This window comes from Pan paniscus, chromosome 17, assembly GCF_029289425.2.
Source record: "Pan paniscus chromosome 17, NHGRI_mPanPan1-v2.0_pri, whole genome shotgun sequence".
Classification (NCBI taxonomy): Eukaryota; Metazoa; Chordata; class Mammalia; order Primates; family Hominidae; genus Pan; species Pan paniscus.
Window position 1 is genome coordinate 32,321,053 of NC_073266.2, and position 13,827 is coordinate 32,334,879.

The following is a 13,827-nucleotide window of genomic DNA, read 5'->3' on the forward strand; positions in this document are numbered from 1 at the left end:
ATTTATTCATTTTCCTCTCTCTCTGATATGGGTTGTGCTGTTGGTGTTATTTATCACAGCACTGGTATTTTCTGCTAAATAATTTAATATTAATAATACATCGTAAGTCGCCTGTAAGTGGTTTTTGGTGATGGTTTGTTTTTAATTTGTAAAGTCTTAATTAGCATCATTTACATATTTCAGATTTGCAGTCTTCTTTAATGAGGGTGTTTTCAAGGCATGTTCTTTTACTTCCTGAAGGAACGAATGACCTGAAGATCCTTCCAGGTCAAGCTGTCTGTCCTACTCCTGGGTGCCGAGGAATAGGCCATATCCGTGGTCCACGTTATTCGGGACATCACAGGTAACATTTTTCTTATTTAAGTTATTTCCTGGATAAATGGAAACATTCTGCAGATTAGCAGCTACATGGAGCATCATAAATGAGTCTCATGGAGCCAGCTGCCCCTGTGACACTCCCACCTCTGTGTTGCTGAGGCCTTTCCTTGACATTTTCCTCTGCCTGCCAACTCTGCCCTTCTAGAACCTTCTTGGAATTATGAGGCATTTCCCAGACCCACTTCATGTCCCAGAATCTCTGTTTTCTAACAATTTTCCTACCAAATGCACACTGTCATACACACCCACCACCCTGTCCTGAGACTTGCTTTCTTCTAGAGAAATTCCAGAGCCTCTTGCCTTTTCTACTCATTTTCTATTTCTTGCCTCTATTTCTTTTTCTGTCTTTCTTATTCATTTGGAGTTAATTCTATAAAAGAATAGAAAACTAGTGTGAAGTTATGTTGCAGAATATGCCCATGTTTTAATTATTTGACAATATCCATATGAACAGATGTTGCTTTTGAAGAAAAATAATATGAATAAATATGTAAGCCTTTGCTTCTTTGTCTATCCCCATCAATTGGTAAATAATGTATAGATAAATTATTTATATTGGTGATCTAGAAATAATATATAAATTAAGACTGAAAGAATTAATATCAAATTTGTTCAAATACACAAATATATAAACAAACATCATAGAAAAGTTTACTGTAAAGAGAAAAGAATGAGTCATATAATACATGAAGCAAGAAAACGTTTGTTTGAATAAAGGATCTCAGCGTAATACAGGAAGTCCATGCTTTATCAGGCAATCCTGGAAACTAGTGCCTAAAACATTTTTAACTGAATAAAAGGAAATGCCACTGTAATAGTGATAAGCACTCCTAAATCACATACATGAATATAAATGTGGTATGTGTAAATCTATTAACACTTAAAAGAAAAAAATATAACATTCATAAAAAAGAAAGACATGAAGACTGCTTGGCGACTTGTGAAAATCTGTGGGACTCAGATTGTGAATGTGGAGCTGGACCCGGAGGAGATGTCTTAGTCCCAGCAGTGTCAAGTCTGTAAGGGGTCTGCAGTAACTCAATTCTTGCCTCCTCAGAGGAAAGAATTTGTCCCAGGGGCATAAGGCAGAGTGAGAGACCAAAGCAAGTTTTTGAGCAAGAGTGAAATGTTATTAAAAAGTTTTAGAGCAGGAGCAAAAGGAAGTAAAGTGCACTTGGAAGAAGGCCAGGAGGGCAACTTGAGAAAGTCAAGTGAGCCATTTAGGCCTTGCCTTGGGGTTTTTATACATTGGCATAATTCTAGGCGCTGCATTTCTTCTGCCCTTGTTACTGGTGGGGGGTGTCCAGGTTCTTGGTGTCTGGCACAAAGAAATGGACAAAACACACAAACAAAGCAAGGAAAGAATGAAGCAATGAAAGCAGAGATGTATTGAAAGTGAAAGTACACTCCATAGAGTGGGAGCACGCCCAAGCACAGGGGCTCAAGATCCCCATTACAGAATTTTTAGGGGGGTTAAATACCCTCTAAAGGTTTCCCATTGGTTACTTGGTACACTCTATGTAGGTGAAGTAGTGGGCCACAATCAATCTGATTGGTTGTGGAAAGCAACCAATCAGAGGCTGAAGTGAAGTTGCAAAGTTACACTCCTATGCAAACATCTGATTGGTTGCTGTCCACATCTGGTTGCTGTCTACAACCAATCAGAGATACTTTCAATTTTCCATCTTTCATGCAGAAAAGCAGGGGGTTAGGGGTGCAAAGGGAGTAGCTTCTGGTCCTTTTGTTACTTTAGTGTGGAAAGTTGGGGGTTTTCTTTTCGTTTAGTTCTAGGAAGTCAGCGTGAATTGGCCTTAGGTTAGGTTCCCTGCCTCCAGACCCTATTCTCCTGAGTCACCCTGATTCTTCCTTGGAGTGGACTGTCCACATGTGCAGTGGCCTGCCAGCACTTGGGAGGGGCCATGATATGGTTTGGCTGTATCCTCACTCAAATCTCAACTTGAATTGTATCTCCCAGAATTCCCACATGTTGTGGGAGGGACCCAGGGAGAGGTAATTGAATCATGGGGCCCAGTATTTCCCATGCTATTCTTGTGATAATGAATAAGTCTCACGAGATCTGATGGGTTTATCAGGGGTTTCCACTTTTGCTTTCTTCCTCATTTTCCCTTGCTGCCACCATGTAAGATGTGCCTTTCACCTCCCACCATGATTCTGAGGCTTCCCCAGCCATGTGGAACTGTAAGTCCAATTAAACCTCTTTTTCCTTCCCAGTCCCCTGTATGTCTTTATCAGCAGTCTGAAAACAGAATAATACAGTACAATTGGTACCATTAGAGTGGGGCACTGCTGAAAAGGTACAAGCAAATGTGGAAACAACTTTGGAACTGTGTAAAGGGCAGAGGTTGGAACAGTTTGGAGGGCTCAGAAGAAGACAGGAAAATGTGGTAAAGTTTGGAACCTCCCAGAGACTTGTCGAGTGGCTTTGACAAAAATGCTGATAGTGATATGAACAATAAGGCTGAGGTGGTCTCAGATGGAGATGAGGAACTTGTTGGGAACTGGAGCAAAGGTAACTCTTGTTATGTTTTAGCAAAGAGACTGGCAGCATTTTGCCCTTGCCCTAGAGATTTGTGGAACTTTGAACTTGAGAAAGATGATTTAGGGTATCTGGTGGAAGAAATTTCTAAGCAGCAAAGCATTCAAAAGTTGACTTGGGTGCTGTTAAAAGCATCCCATTTTAAAAGGAAAACAGCATAAAAGTTCAGAAAATTTGCAGCCTGATGATACAGTAGAAAAGAAAAACCCATTTTTTGAGGAGAAATTCAAGCTGGCTGCAGAAATTTGCATAAGTAGCAAGGAGCCTAATGATAATCCCCAAGACCATGGGGAAAATGTCTCCAGGCCATGTCAGGGACTTTTACGGCACCCTCTCCCATCACAGGCCTGGAGGCCCAGGAGGAAAAAGTGGTTTTGTGGGTTGGGCCCAGTTGTGTGCAGCCTAGAGTCTTGGTACCCTGTGTCCCAGCTGCTCTAGCTGTGCTGAAAGGGGCCAACATAAAGCTTGGGCTATGGCTTCAGAGGGTGGAAGCCCCAAGCCGTGGCAGCTTCCACATGGTGTTGAGCCTGTGGGTGCATGGAAGTCAAGATTGAGGTTTGGGAACCTCCGCCTAGATTTAAGAAGATGTATGGAAACGCCTGGATGCCCAAGCAAAAGTTTGCTGCAGGGGCGGGGATCTCATGGAGAACCTCTGCTAGGGCAGTGTGGAAGGGAAATGTGGGGTCAGAGCCCCCACACAGAGTCCCTACTGGGGCACTGCCTAGTGGAGCTGTGAGAAGAGGGCCTCTGTCCTCCAGACCCCAGAATGGTAGATCCACTGACAGCTTGTACCATGCACCTGGAAAAGCTGCAGGCACTCAACACCAGCCCATGAAAGCAGCCAGGAGGGAGGCTGTAACCTGCAAAGCCACCGGGGTGGAGCTGCCCAAGACCATAGGAACCCACCTGTTGCATCAGTGTGGCTTGGATGTGAGACCTGGAGTCAAAGGAGATCATTTGAGAGCTTTAAAATTTGACTGCCCTGCTGGATTTCAGACTTGCATGGGCCCTGTAACCCCTTTGTTTTGGCCAATTCCTCCCATTTGGAATAGCTGTATTTACCCAGTACCTGTACCCCCATTGTATCTAGGAAGTAACTAGCTTGCTTTTGATTTTACAGGCTCATAGGCAGAAGGGACTTGCTATGTTTCAGATGAGACTTTGGACTGTGGACTTTTGGGTTAATGCTGAAATGAGTTAAGACTTTGGGGAACTGTTGGGAAGGCATGATTGGTTTTGAAATGTGAGGACCTGAGATTTGGAGGGGCCGGGGTGGAATGATATGGTTTGGCTGTGTCCCCTCTGAAATCTCAACTTGAATTGTATCTCTCAGAATTCCCGAGTGTTGTGGGAAGGACCCAGGGGGAAGTAATTGAATCATGGGGGCAGGTCTTTCCCATGCTATTCTTGTGATAGTGAACAAGTCTCACGATATCTGTTGGGTTTATCAGGGGTTTCTGCTTTGGCTTCTTCCTCACTTTCTCTTGCTCCCACCATGTAAGAAGTGCCTTTCGCCCTCTGCCATGAATATGAGGCCTCCCCAGCCATGTGGAACTGCATGTCCAACTGAACCTCTTTTTCCTTCCCGGTCTCGGGTATGTCTTTATCAGCAGAGTGAAAATGGACTAATACAGGCCATATGCACAATGTGTTTACTGAAGGTTGTGTACATGCTCATTTGAGGCATTTTTCCCTTACCAGTTGAATGTTCCTAGAGGAAGGTCATGTACCAGTTAAACTCCACCATTTTGCCTCTTAGTGAACAGGCTTGGGTCCAGTCACCCAGCTCCTGAGATCTTGTCAGGAAGCTGCTGATACCAGTTTCAGGTGTTTCCTATCTACTGGGAGGCTGCCTTTCCCTGGCACCTCCCAGCTGTGACCAATTATTATTTTAGAGAGACAGTTTAACAACCACCTGACCATCACCTGATGGTTGCCTGACATTCCTGGGGTAGGGGGCCTTTCCCGCCCTGCTCATGTCTGCCTAGCTATCTACATTTTTTTTCACAATCTGTTCAATGTCTTGTACCTGCTGTAACATTAGTGCTCTGTGAGGGGAGGAGGAAACCAGGAAAAAGGAAAGATGAGGGAGGGAAGGGGAGAGGAGGGGAGAAGCCCATGATTAGGAGGGTGCCCTGTATTAGCGAGGACTCTGCTGGAGTTGATGGAGCCACTTCCTAGACAAGCACTAGGAGTATATAGCTATGGAGATCATCTTCCTCAGGCCTTCTGTTTGTGTGTGGGGGGAGTGTGTGTGTGTGTGTGTGTGTGTGTGTGTGTGTGTGTGTGTGTGTGATCTAGAGCTGTAACACCCACTATGGTACTCGTTAGTCCCCTGCCTCTGTGTTCCTCACGCACGCTTGGCCATATTTCACATGCTCAGCAGCCCTTGTGACTAGTGGCTACTGTATTGGACAGCAAAGATATGGAACAGTTCCATCATCCCTGAGAGTTCTGTCAGACAGCCCTCAGAGAGCCTGGCACACTGTGCCCTCTCATTGTAGTATTTTGAGCGACAGGTACTTCTGTGAAGTGACTGGCCATCTTAATGCCTCCTTCAAAACTTGAATCATTATCGTCAAAGTTCGTCACACCATGGTATTGCAATTTGTCTGTCCCTCAGAGCTCTCTGCTGATACCCCTCCCGTGGAGCTGGTGCTAAAATAACACCGACCATTCTTGGACTGCTTTTTAAGGTAGCGGAGCATCTCACACAAGCCTCTCTTTCCACTTCAGCAAAGCCAGCTTGCCTCCTGCGCTGGGCGTGTGTGTTTCTGACTGACCTCTCCCTACTAGATTCTGAGAAGGCTGTGGACACAGACACAATGGGCATGCTGCACTTTGTTCCAGCAGCTTCTCTGAACTTTCTCTCATCTGACATAATGTAAATGGGGTCTAATTGATGTTCTTCTTTGTATTATCTAATTATCAAGAGAATATTTGACTTAAGTTTATCTACTAAGTAGCCTTTAAAGGTTGGCCTCAGAATTTCTGAATGAATGAGAAGAATATAAAAAAGAAAGGTTTAAAGAAAAGCATTATATGAAGCTTAGAGAAAAAAATGAAATACTGAAGGTGTGATAGTGAGAAGAATGGGGCATTTTTAGGGAGATAGCAGGCCTGAGAAGCGATCCTGTCTCCAGGCCTCACACATGCTCAGGGCTGCTGGGGTGATGAATTCTATCAGCTCTTCTCCAGTTCCAGACCTCATTATTAGAGAGCACTCAAGTAAGAGCAAGGTCTCCAAAAGCTTCATGATTCCAGGGTCTCAGAAATGAAAATGAAAGGCAATGAGTACCTGCAGCTAGCATCTATCTAGAATGGAGAAGACAAAAATTAGAGAACTGGATGTTTCTTGACCTTGCGTTTTATAAAGGGGAGTTATAAAACATGTAAACCATCAGGTAAATACATTTTAACTTACCTGTGAAAGGAAATGCAAACAAATTTTATTATATTAAACACTATTTTGTCTTAATACAAGGAATTCAAAATTCCTTGTATTCAAGGAATGAGGATAAATCCTTGATGGAGTTACTATTGGCTGAAAGGGTGTCATTGGAGAGTGTGGATCATGAGTAATGTAGGTTAGCTCTAGGAAATGCTGGGTATGTCTCTCTTGTTTTAATCATATAATCACTGTTTTTTACCCAGTTAATCAATTTACAAATGTAACTATGGTACAACTTAAGAATTTACTAAAATTCTCTTGCAATTAACTGTAAAAAATTGATATCATTCATAATCCCTGCATTTTTCTTATATTTTTACTGCTGTCATAGTCTAAATTTATATAGCTCTAAAAGATTAAAAGTGTTGTTCTTCAGTACTAACCTTGGATAGTATCTTTTGAGAATATTATATACATGCACTTGCACACACACACATGCATGCCTGCTAGAAATTTTCCATAAAACACCTGAGGTTATCATTATACATTTTGTTCTTTTATGTCAGAGATGGTGAGGAAGAGATAAAATTTTTAAATCTTTGCTGTATTCTCCCAGATTCCTAGGTGTACTATTAATATAATCATCATTTCTAGCTTGAGTTTCCTAATGAATTTAAATGAGTAAAACTTGTGTATTCCAAAATAAAAGGTTTTTTCCTCTTGTCATAGATATGTACCTTTACCAGAGAGGCATCATTTTACAAGACACTTCTTGCAGTCTCTAGTCCAGAAGATTCTCAGACAAATATTCTTATATTTAAGAAAAAGAAGAATAAAAGAAAACAACAGAACAAAAGACCAAGCCCCTCCGGTTTGGCTGGGACTGGTATAAAACAACTTAGTTGACTTCTGCTTCCAAACCCTGGGGAAAGCGTGAAAATGTACTGCTCCACTTTAAGAAGGTGGCAATTTCAGCTGCTTTTCTAGAAAATGCTCCCAGGCAGTGGAGTGCTTGCAAGCAGAATGTTGTTTTTACCATTTCAAATCAGAATTTCTGATTCTGATATTGAAGCCTTGGTGTTTTGAAAGGAAGTAAACAGTATTCTTAATATAAGTTGTCAGCATCTTATTTTGTACAGCTGACAAGGAGAACGATGACATCAAAATATTGCTAAGGACATTTGAAAATAATACCTCACTTTGATAGGTGAGGTGGACCCTGGGTGTCCTTTTTAGATGGATGTCAGACAAGTTTATTTTAGTTTTTATTAAAATAGGGGGTTAGCAATAATACTCAAACTTGTATGGAATTCATGTAGAATATGGATAAATTATTATTTGAAATAAATTGCATCAGTTCTTATCTGTATGAAAATAGGACTTTTGGCACACAATTATCACACAATTTACATTTTATTTGCATGAATTTACATAGAGAATAAAGTGAAGTAGGTGTATTTGTTAACATAGGAATATTTAGAGATGACAATATTGGGACTACAAGATGTAAATTTACTTTTGAGTCAAGGTCCAGGATTAGATATGAAATTTTTTTTTTCCAAATGAGTAGAACACAGACTCCAGAAGACTTGATCTACCTCTGTGTCATAAAACATACACAGGTAATTTATTGAAGAACCAATAATTATATTATTTACATTGAGAGCCAGATATTGTTACAATGTGAAGGCCTCTTGCCCTAGAACTCCTGTGTGGGACACAGGGCACAGCATACATGACTGAAGTGTCAAACCTGAAACAATACAAATAGAAGAGGAGCATTTGCTGCTCAGAAGTTGGGGGGGCGGGTATCAGATAAATCGAATATATTTTTGGGTGCTCTTAGTGGAAACTTATAGGACAACTCACCCTCTATTCAGGATTTACCTGGAATTGTTCTGTCAGCCCAAAAATAATGATGGAAATTATTTTAGATGTTTTCTTCTTTTCACATCTGTTCCCCTTTGTGAGTGAATGTGTGTGTGTGGCGGGTGGGGGGTGTCAGTCTCACTAGTCAGGTTTAAGGCCTGGAACTCACCTGAACTGGACATCCAGACTGACTGCTCACTCTGCAGTATGAGGCAAATCGCCCCACTATTCCTAACTTCATTTCTTCATCTGTAAATGAGAGCTCTTTACACTACAAAAGATTCAATTTTATGATGAGATTCAAACAGACGTAGTCTTTATTCACTAAAGAGTATAATATCATGTTTTGGAAAGTACAATGGCAGAAAATATAAGGAGAAATAAAATAATATAAGGAGACTTTAATTCACCCATTTCAGAGAGTGATGGAGTAAACAGGCAAAACAGACATAAGAATATACAGAATCTGAATAACATGATTTAAGAAAAGGAGGAAGAGTGACTAAAGATATACATCAAGTTGAAAACAGAATAAATCTGCCTAAAAGCACTTTTCAAAACTCTACCGTTAGGCCACACACAACTCAGTAAATTCTCAAAACGAAACATCAGACCTACTCTTTGATCAAAATGCAATGAAATAAGAAATTGTTGAGAAAAAGTCCAGTCACCTAGAACAAATGCAAAAACGTTTATAACTATCACTCTAGCACTTAAGCAATCATGGGATCAGAGGAGAACCCAGACCTGAATCTCAGAAAATCTAGACTTAGTATAATGAGAACACTGAAGAGAGAAACTTTTAGGATATCATAGTACATATGTTCAGAGAGAAATCTATACCTTACTCAGTAAGAAATAATGAAAGTGAACTAATTCAACTTTCAACTCAAAAAGTTATACAAATTTTTAAAAATGATTACAAAAGGGAAGAAATATCAAACTGAATGATGAAATGAGTGAATTGGAACACACACACACACACACACACACACACACACACACAGAGAGAGAGAATTCCAGTAAATTGTTAAGAGTATCCATGCATTGATATTTTGAAGCAAAATAATAATACTACAACAATGAAGCAATAGGTACATGTATAGCTGATAAACTGTTTTGGATGGTCCATGCATTATTCTGAGACTTAAGACACCCCTTCTGGAAGGAACTAGAGGTGCAGCTCTTGGAATTCTTGTTCGGTTGGTCTGACTTTACATGTAATCGTTTGTTTTGCATCATTGACCTTCCTTTTAATTGAGGCCTGTGGGAACATTTTGGGCCCCTGATCTCTTAGGCATGTATCTCTTGTTATCCTTGGAAGTAGCCTTTCCCATTTCCTCAGCCATCCTCCTGCTTGTTGGGTTGGCTTTGACTGAACACCCTCTGGTTGTATCACAATGTGACCTAAAAATACAAACTTCTCCATCTGGCTTTTGACTCAGCTACAGCCAGACACATCAGGGGGTCCATTAATCCCCCTCTCACCTCAAAGATAGCCCTCTGCCCTTCCTCCATCTGAACTGCTTTCTCTCCAGACCTGCTGCACAGCTGCCTTCCAGGTCTTTCCTCCATCTTGGAATTCCCTTTATCTCCCTTTCCTTGGAGCTTCTATTCCTGGCTTGGAGAGCTCTTTTCACCAATTTATGTTCTTCATTTCCTGACTTTTTGGGATAGAGTTTGTGCGAGGGAGTTACTTTTCTAACTAAAATAGCTTGTGTGTCTCCTCAGCCATGGGTACAATTCCAGTTGGAAGTCCTTTTCCTTCAGAATATTGAAGGCATCATTCCATGTTATGTTTACCGTTTTGTTGTTGAGGAGTCTGCTTTCGTTCAAATTTAAATCCACCCATGGGACTGTTCCTCTTCCCACGCTCCATCATGTCAATCCCCTCCCCTCTGCAAGAACTGCACCTCCCTGGGCATTTTTAGGGCTTTTTTTTATTTATCCCTGGTGACTTGAAATTGGTATTTTGTCCATTCATTGTTTCAATCTGGAGACTCACCTCTTTTATTTATGGGAGGTGTTCTCATTTTATTTGTCAATAATACTCTCTTTTCTATTTGCTCTGTTTGCTTTCCTCAACTGATGCTCAGAACTTTTTCACTCCTTGTCTTTTATTCTCTTTTATGAAATATCTCCTCAAGTTTGTCTCCTAATCCTTCAGTTGAAGTTTTTGATTATACTGTGTTTTTTTTTTCAGTTTCTGAGAACACATTCTTATTCTCTGATTTGTTTTTATTGTATCCTGTTCTTGCTGGATAGATTGTGTAGCTTTTCTTACCTCTCTGATAATGTTTGGAGTTGTTCTTTCTGCTCCCTGCATTGACTCTTCCCCACCCCCAATATTTTTGTTTTGATTTGTTTTTGGTTAGGTTGGTTGGCTTCTTCCCATTATACTAAAGGCATTTCTCAAATTCTGGTAGTCTTTGTTTTGTTCACTTTTTAGAGTGAGGCACCAAAAAAAGCTGGCGTGAGGCTTTGTGTGCACTGCTGGAGCCCATCAATGGTGAACTTCTGGGAGGGTGGCTGGCAGGGCCCAGGCACACTGCAGAGGAGCCTCCCCTCCGCCACCATCAGGAGATCTTGTCCTTTGAGTAAGAAAGTTACTTCCAAAAAAGAAGACAATTCCAAACTTTTCCTGGTATGTTTTTATAGCATCCTCTATCTGCAGACTCTTGGCTCTCAGCTTATCTGTTTTCTATCTTCAAAAATGTGTTCACTTCTCTCATCTGCCAGCATCGTGCTTTGTCTTTTATTCATTTATTGCTATTTTAGTAGACAGAGAAAGGATTTATTCACAAGGACAAAGGATGAATTCAATTTTTCCAATCTGCTATGTATTTTCTAACTTATTCTTAAAACTTTGTTTACCTACCAAATAATAATTCACCTAACAGTTTATGGTTTTATTTCTTATTCTCTCTAGTTGTTCTAAGTCATCACAATAACATGTTCATCGTGTAGAACTGGGGTGTCCAATTTTTTGGCTTCCCTGGGCCACTCTGGAAGAAGAAGCATCGTCTTGGGCCACACACAAAATATACTACCACTAACGACAGCTGACGAGCTAAAAAAAATTCATAATTTATAATGTTTTAAGAAAGCTTACAAATTTGTCTAGGGCTGCATTCAGAGCCATCCTAGGCCACATGCAGCCCATGGGCCGCAAGTTGGACAAGCTTGATATAGAAAGTAAAAGCTCTCATAAATTTACTTTGTGTTTAGTTTGGCTCTGTAAATTTTGTGAATTTACAGTGGCTGATTGAAACACTGTGTTCAAAAGGGTTCCCAAAGGCACGGCTTTAATTTTTATGCATAGTACTTCTTAATTTAGTGTCACCTTCAGTTAAAACTTTTATCATGCCAGGAAAGCACCTCAGTGACACGTGCTTACATTTATCTGATTCCTTTGTCACTTGGTCTGTCATTTTCCTTGACATCCTGTTACCACACAGTGAAATTGAACTGGGTGGAAATTTAAAAATAAACTTGCAGATGTATTTTTACTTTAATAAGCAAAAGGAAAAAGAGTATCTGATTTTAAAGAACCTTTTAATTCTCAAAATGACATGATTAATTACCCAATTTAGTAAAAGCATTGATAATGTAACAAAAGATCAGTCATGGGTCTTTAAATCAGTTCTATCCATTACTATAAAATTCGTCAAGGTTAATGTATAGGTCTGATTTTACTGAACTGGGAAAAATTATGTGAGAATTCAATGATTTTTTTCCTAAATTCTTTAAGAAAAAATTGCACATGAAATGCTTAATTTTGTAGCAACTATGGCACTGATTTCCAAAGGTACTATATTATTTGATACATTCTAAGGATTTTATTAAGTGCAACATTCTAAATTACATAAATTGCCAAGGTTGTAGGAATCGTATCCTTATGAGGAAAGCAGATATGGCTTTGGTTTATTTCTGTGTGAGAAAGAGCAGTACATTGATTAAGGAGAAGCTGAAATGATGAAATCTGGTAATTTTAAGTCACCTTGAGAACCAAAATCAGAGTAAAATATAAACAAAGAAAATTCATTCTCTTTAAAATGTTAGAACTATTGCAATTATACATTATTTTAAAATGATACCATTTTATTACAAGATTAGTCTATGGTCACTACTGAAAATTTAGACAATATAAAGAAGCATTTAAAAATAAATAAAAACCACTTATAATCCCATAATGCAAGTACTAAGTTATATGCCTTTAATCTGCGTCTTTTTTGTTTTTTTCCACATATATACATATATAGTTTTTCATGGGTAGAATCAGACAGAATATACAGATTTTTTTTGTCATTTGTCCTTCAATAAAATATAAAATAGTCTCCCATGTTGTTAAAAATTCCTGAGTTACATTGATCACATATTTGGTCCATAAATGATTGGTACACATATTATTTGGTCCATAAATTTGTGTCTTTGGTCTGGATTCTATGTTAGTTAGAAATGACTCTTAGTCCTGTGTTTTCCCTTGACTACTTCTTTGTCTCATATTAATAGTGCCAAACAAAATTCATGTGTGTGCATATGGATGTTCAAAAATTATTTGTCTGTTCTATTATTTTTAGCTTTTCATGGTATTTTATTCAGGTATGCTTTTTATGAGAAGCATATATAACTGTCTTAAAAAGAAGGTCAGGCACAGTGGCTCACATGTGTAATTCCAACACTTTGGGAGGCCAAGGCAGGAGGATTGCTTGAGCCCAGCAGTTCGAGACCAGCCTGGACAACATAGTAAGACCTCATCTCTACAAAAAATACATGACATTAGTGGGGTGTGGTGGTGTGTGCCTGTAGTCCTAGCTACTCAGCAGGCTGAGGTGGGGGGATCGCCTGAGCCCAGGAGGTCGACGCTGCAGTGAGCCAAGATCATGCCACTACACTCCAGCCTGGGTGACAGAATGAGAACCTGTTTCCAAAAGAACAAAACAAAATTATTTAATTAACAAAAATATTTTTTTAAAAAGAAAGAAAATCCCATCCAAGACCCTTTTCCTGTTGATAAGAGAGTTTAACCTATTTGCAGTTATTGTTAAAATTATAACATAAATTGTACATATGCCAATTTGCTTTATGCCTTAAATATTTTGTTTCTTTTGTTGTGTTCTTGCTGCTAGTGGTAGGACAAAGGAGAGGACCTTCCTTTCCCCTCCCTCCCCTCCCTTCCTTCCTTCCTTCCTTTCCTCCTTCCTTCTGCATTTTGTTAGTTAATAATTTCTAGTTTAGGAGTAAGAGCATCTATCCACCCAAATGTTTTTCATTATTCTATTGGTTATTCTAATGTTATTTTCAGATGCATTTCTAAATCTACATTTACTTACTTATCAAAGTCATTAGAGAATATTAATCTTTGGCTTTCTTTTGGGAAAGAGGCAATGCTAAATATTTATCTTTTCTTTTCCTAATTCAGTATATCTGTTGTGTTAATTAGATTTGAGAATACATACCTTACTCTTTTTTTCCTTCCATTTTTAAAGCAATAGAGATCAACTCGTGAAAATAAAAAAAAAGAACACAAACAAATTTTTCAATCATATTTAAAACTACCATGCACCTTTACTGATTCCAGTGGTAATCTCTCATCCTTTCCAGCCTCAGTTTCCTCCTTATTTCTTTACTT

At 39.4% G+C, this 13,827-nt stretch overlaps 1 protein-coding gene across 7 annotated transcripts in view; it reads left to right on the forward strand.

Annotated features, from left to right (window-relative positions):
* L3MBTL4 (L3MBTL histone methyl-lysine binding protein 4) overlaps window positions 1-13,827 on the forward strand; it is a 476,247-nt gene that overhangs the window by 292,865 nt on the left and 169,555 nt on the right. For all 7 annotated transcript variants that reach the window (XR_004667534.3, XM_055102573.2, XM_034943563.3 and 4 more), the window contains one exon: window positions 241-343. Coding sequence is in view for 6 of the 7 variants with exons in the window: in XM_055102573.2 (XP_054958548.1) it covers window positions 241-343 (103 nt within the window). In the remaining variant the exon portion in view is untranslated. The remainder of the gene's footprint in view (window positions 1-240; window positions 344-13,827) is intronic.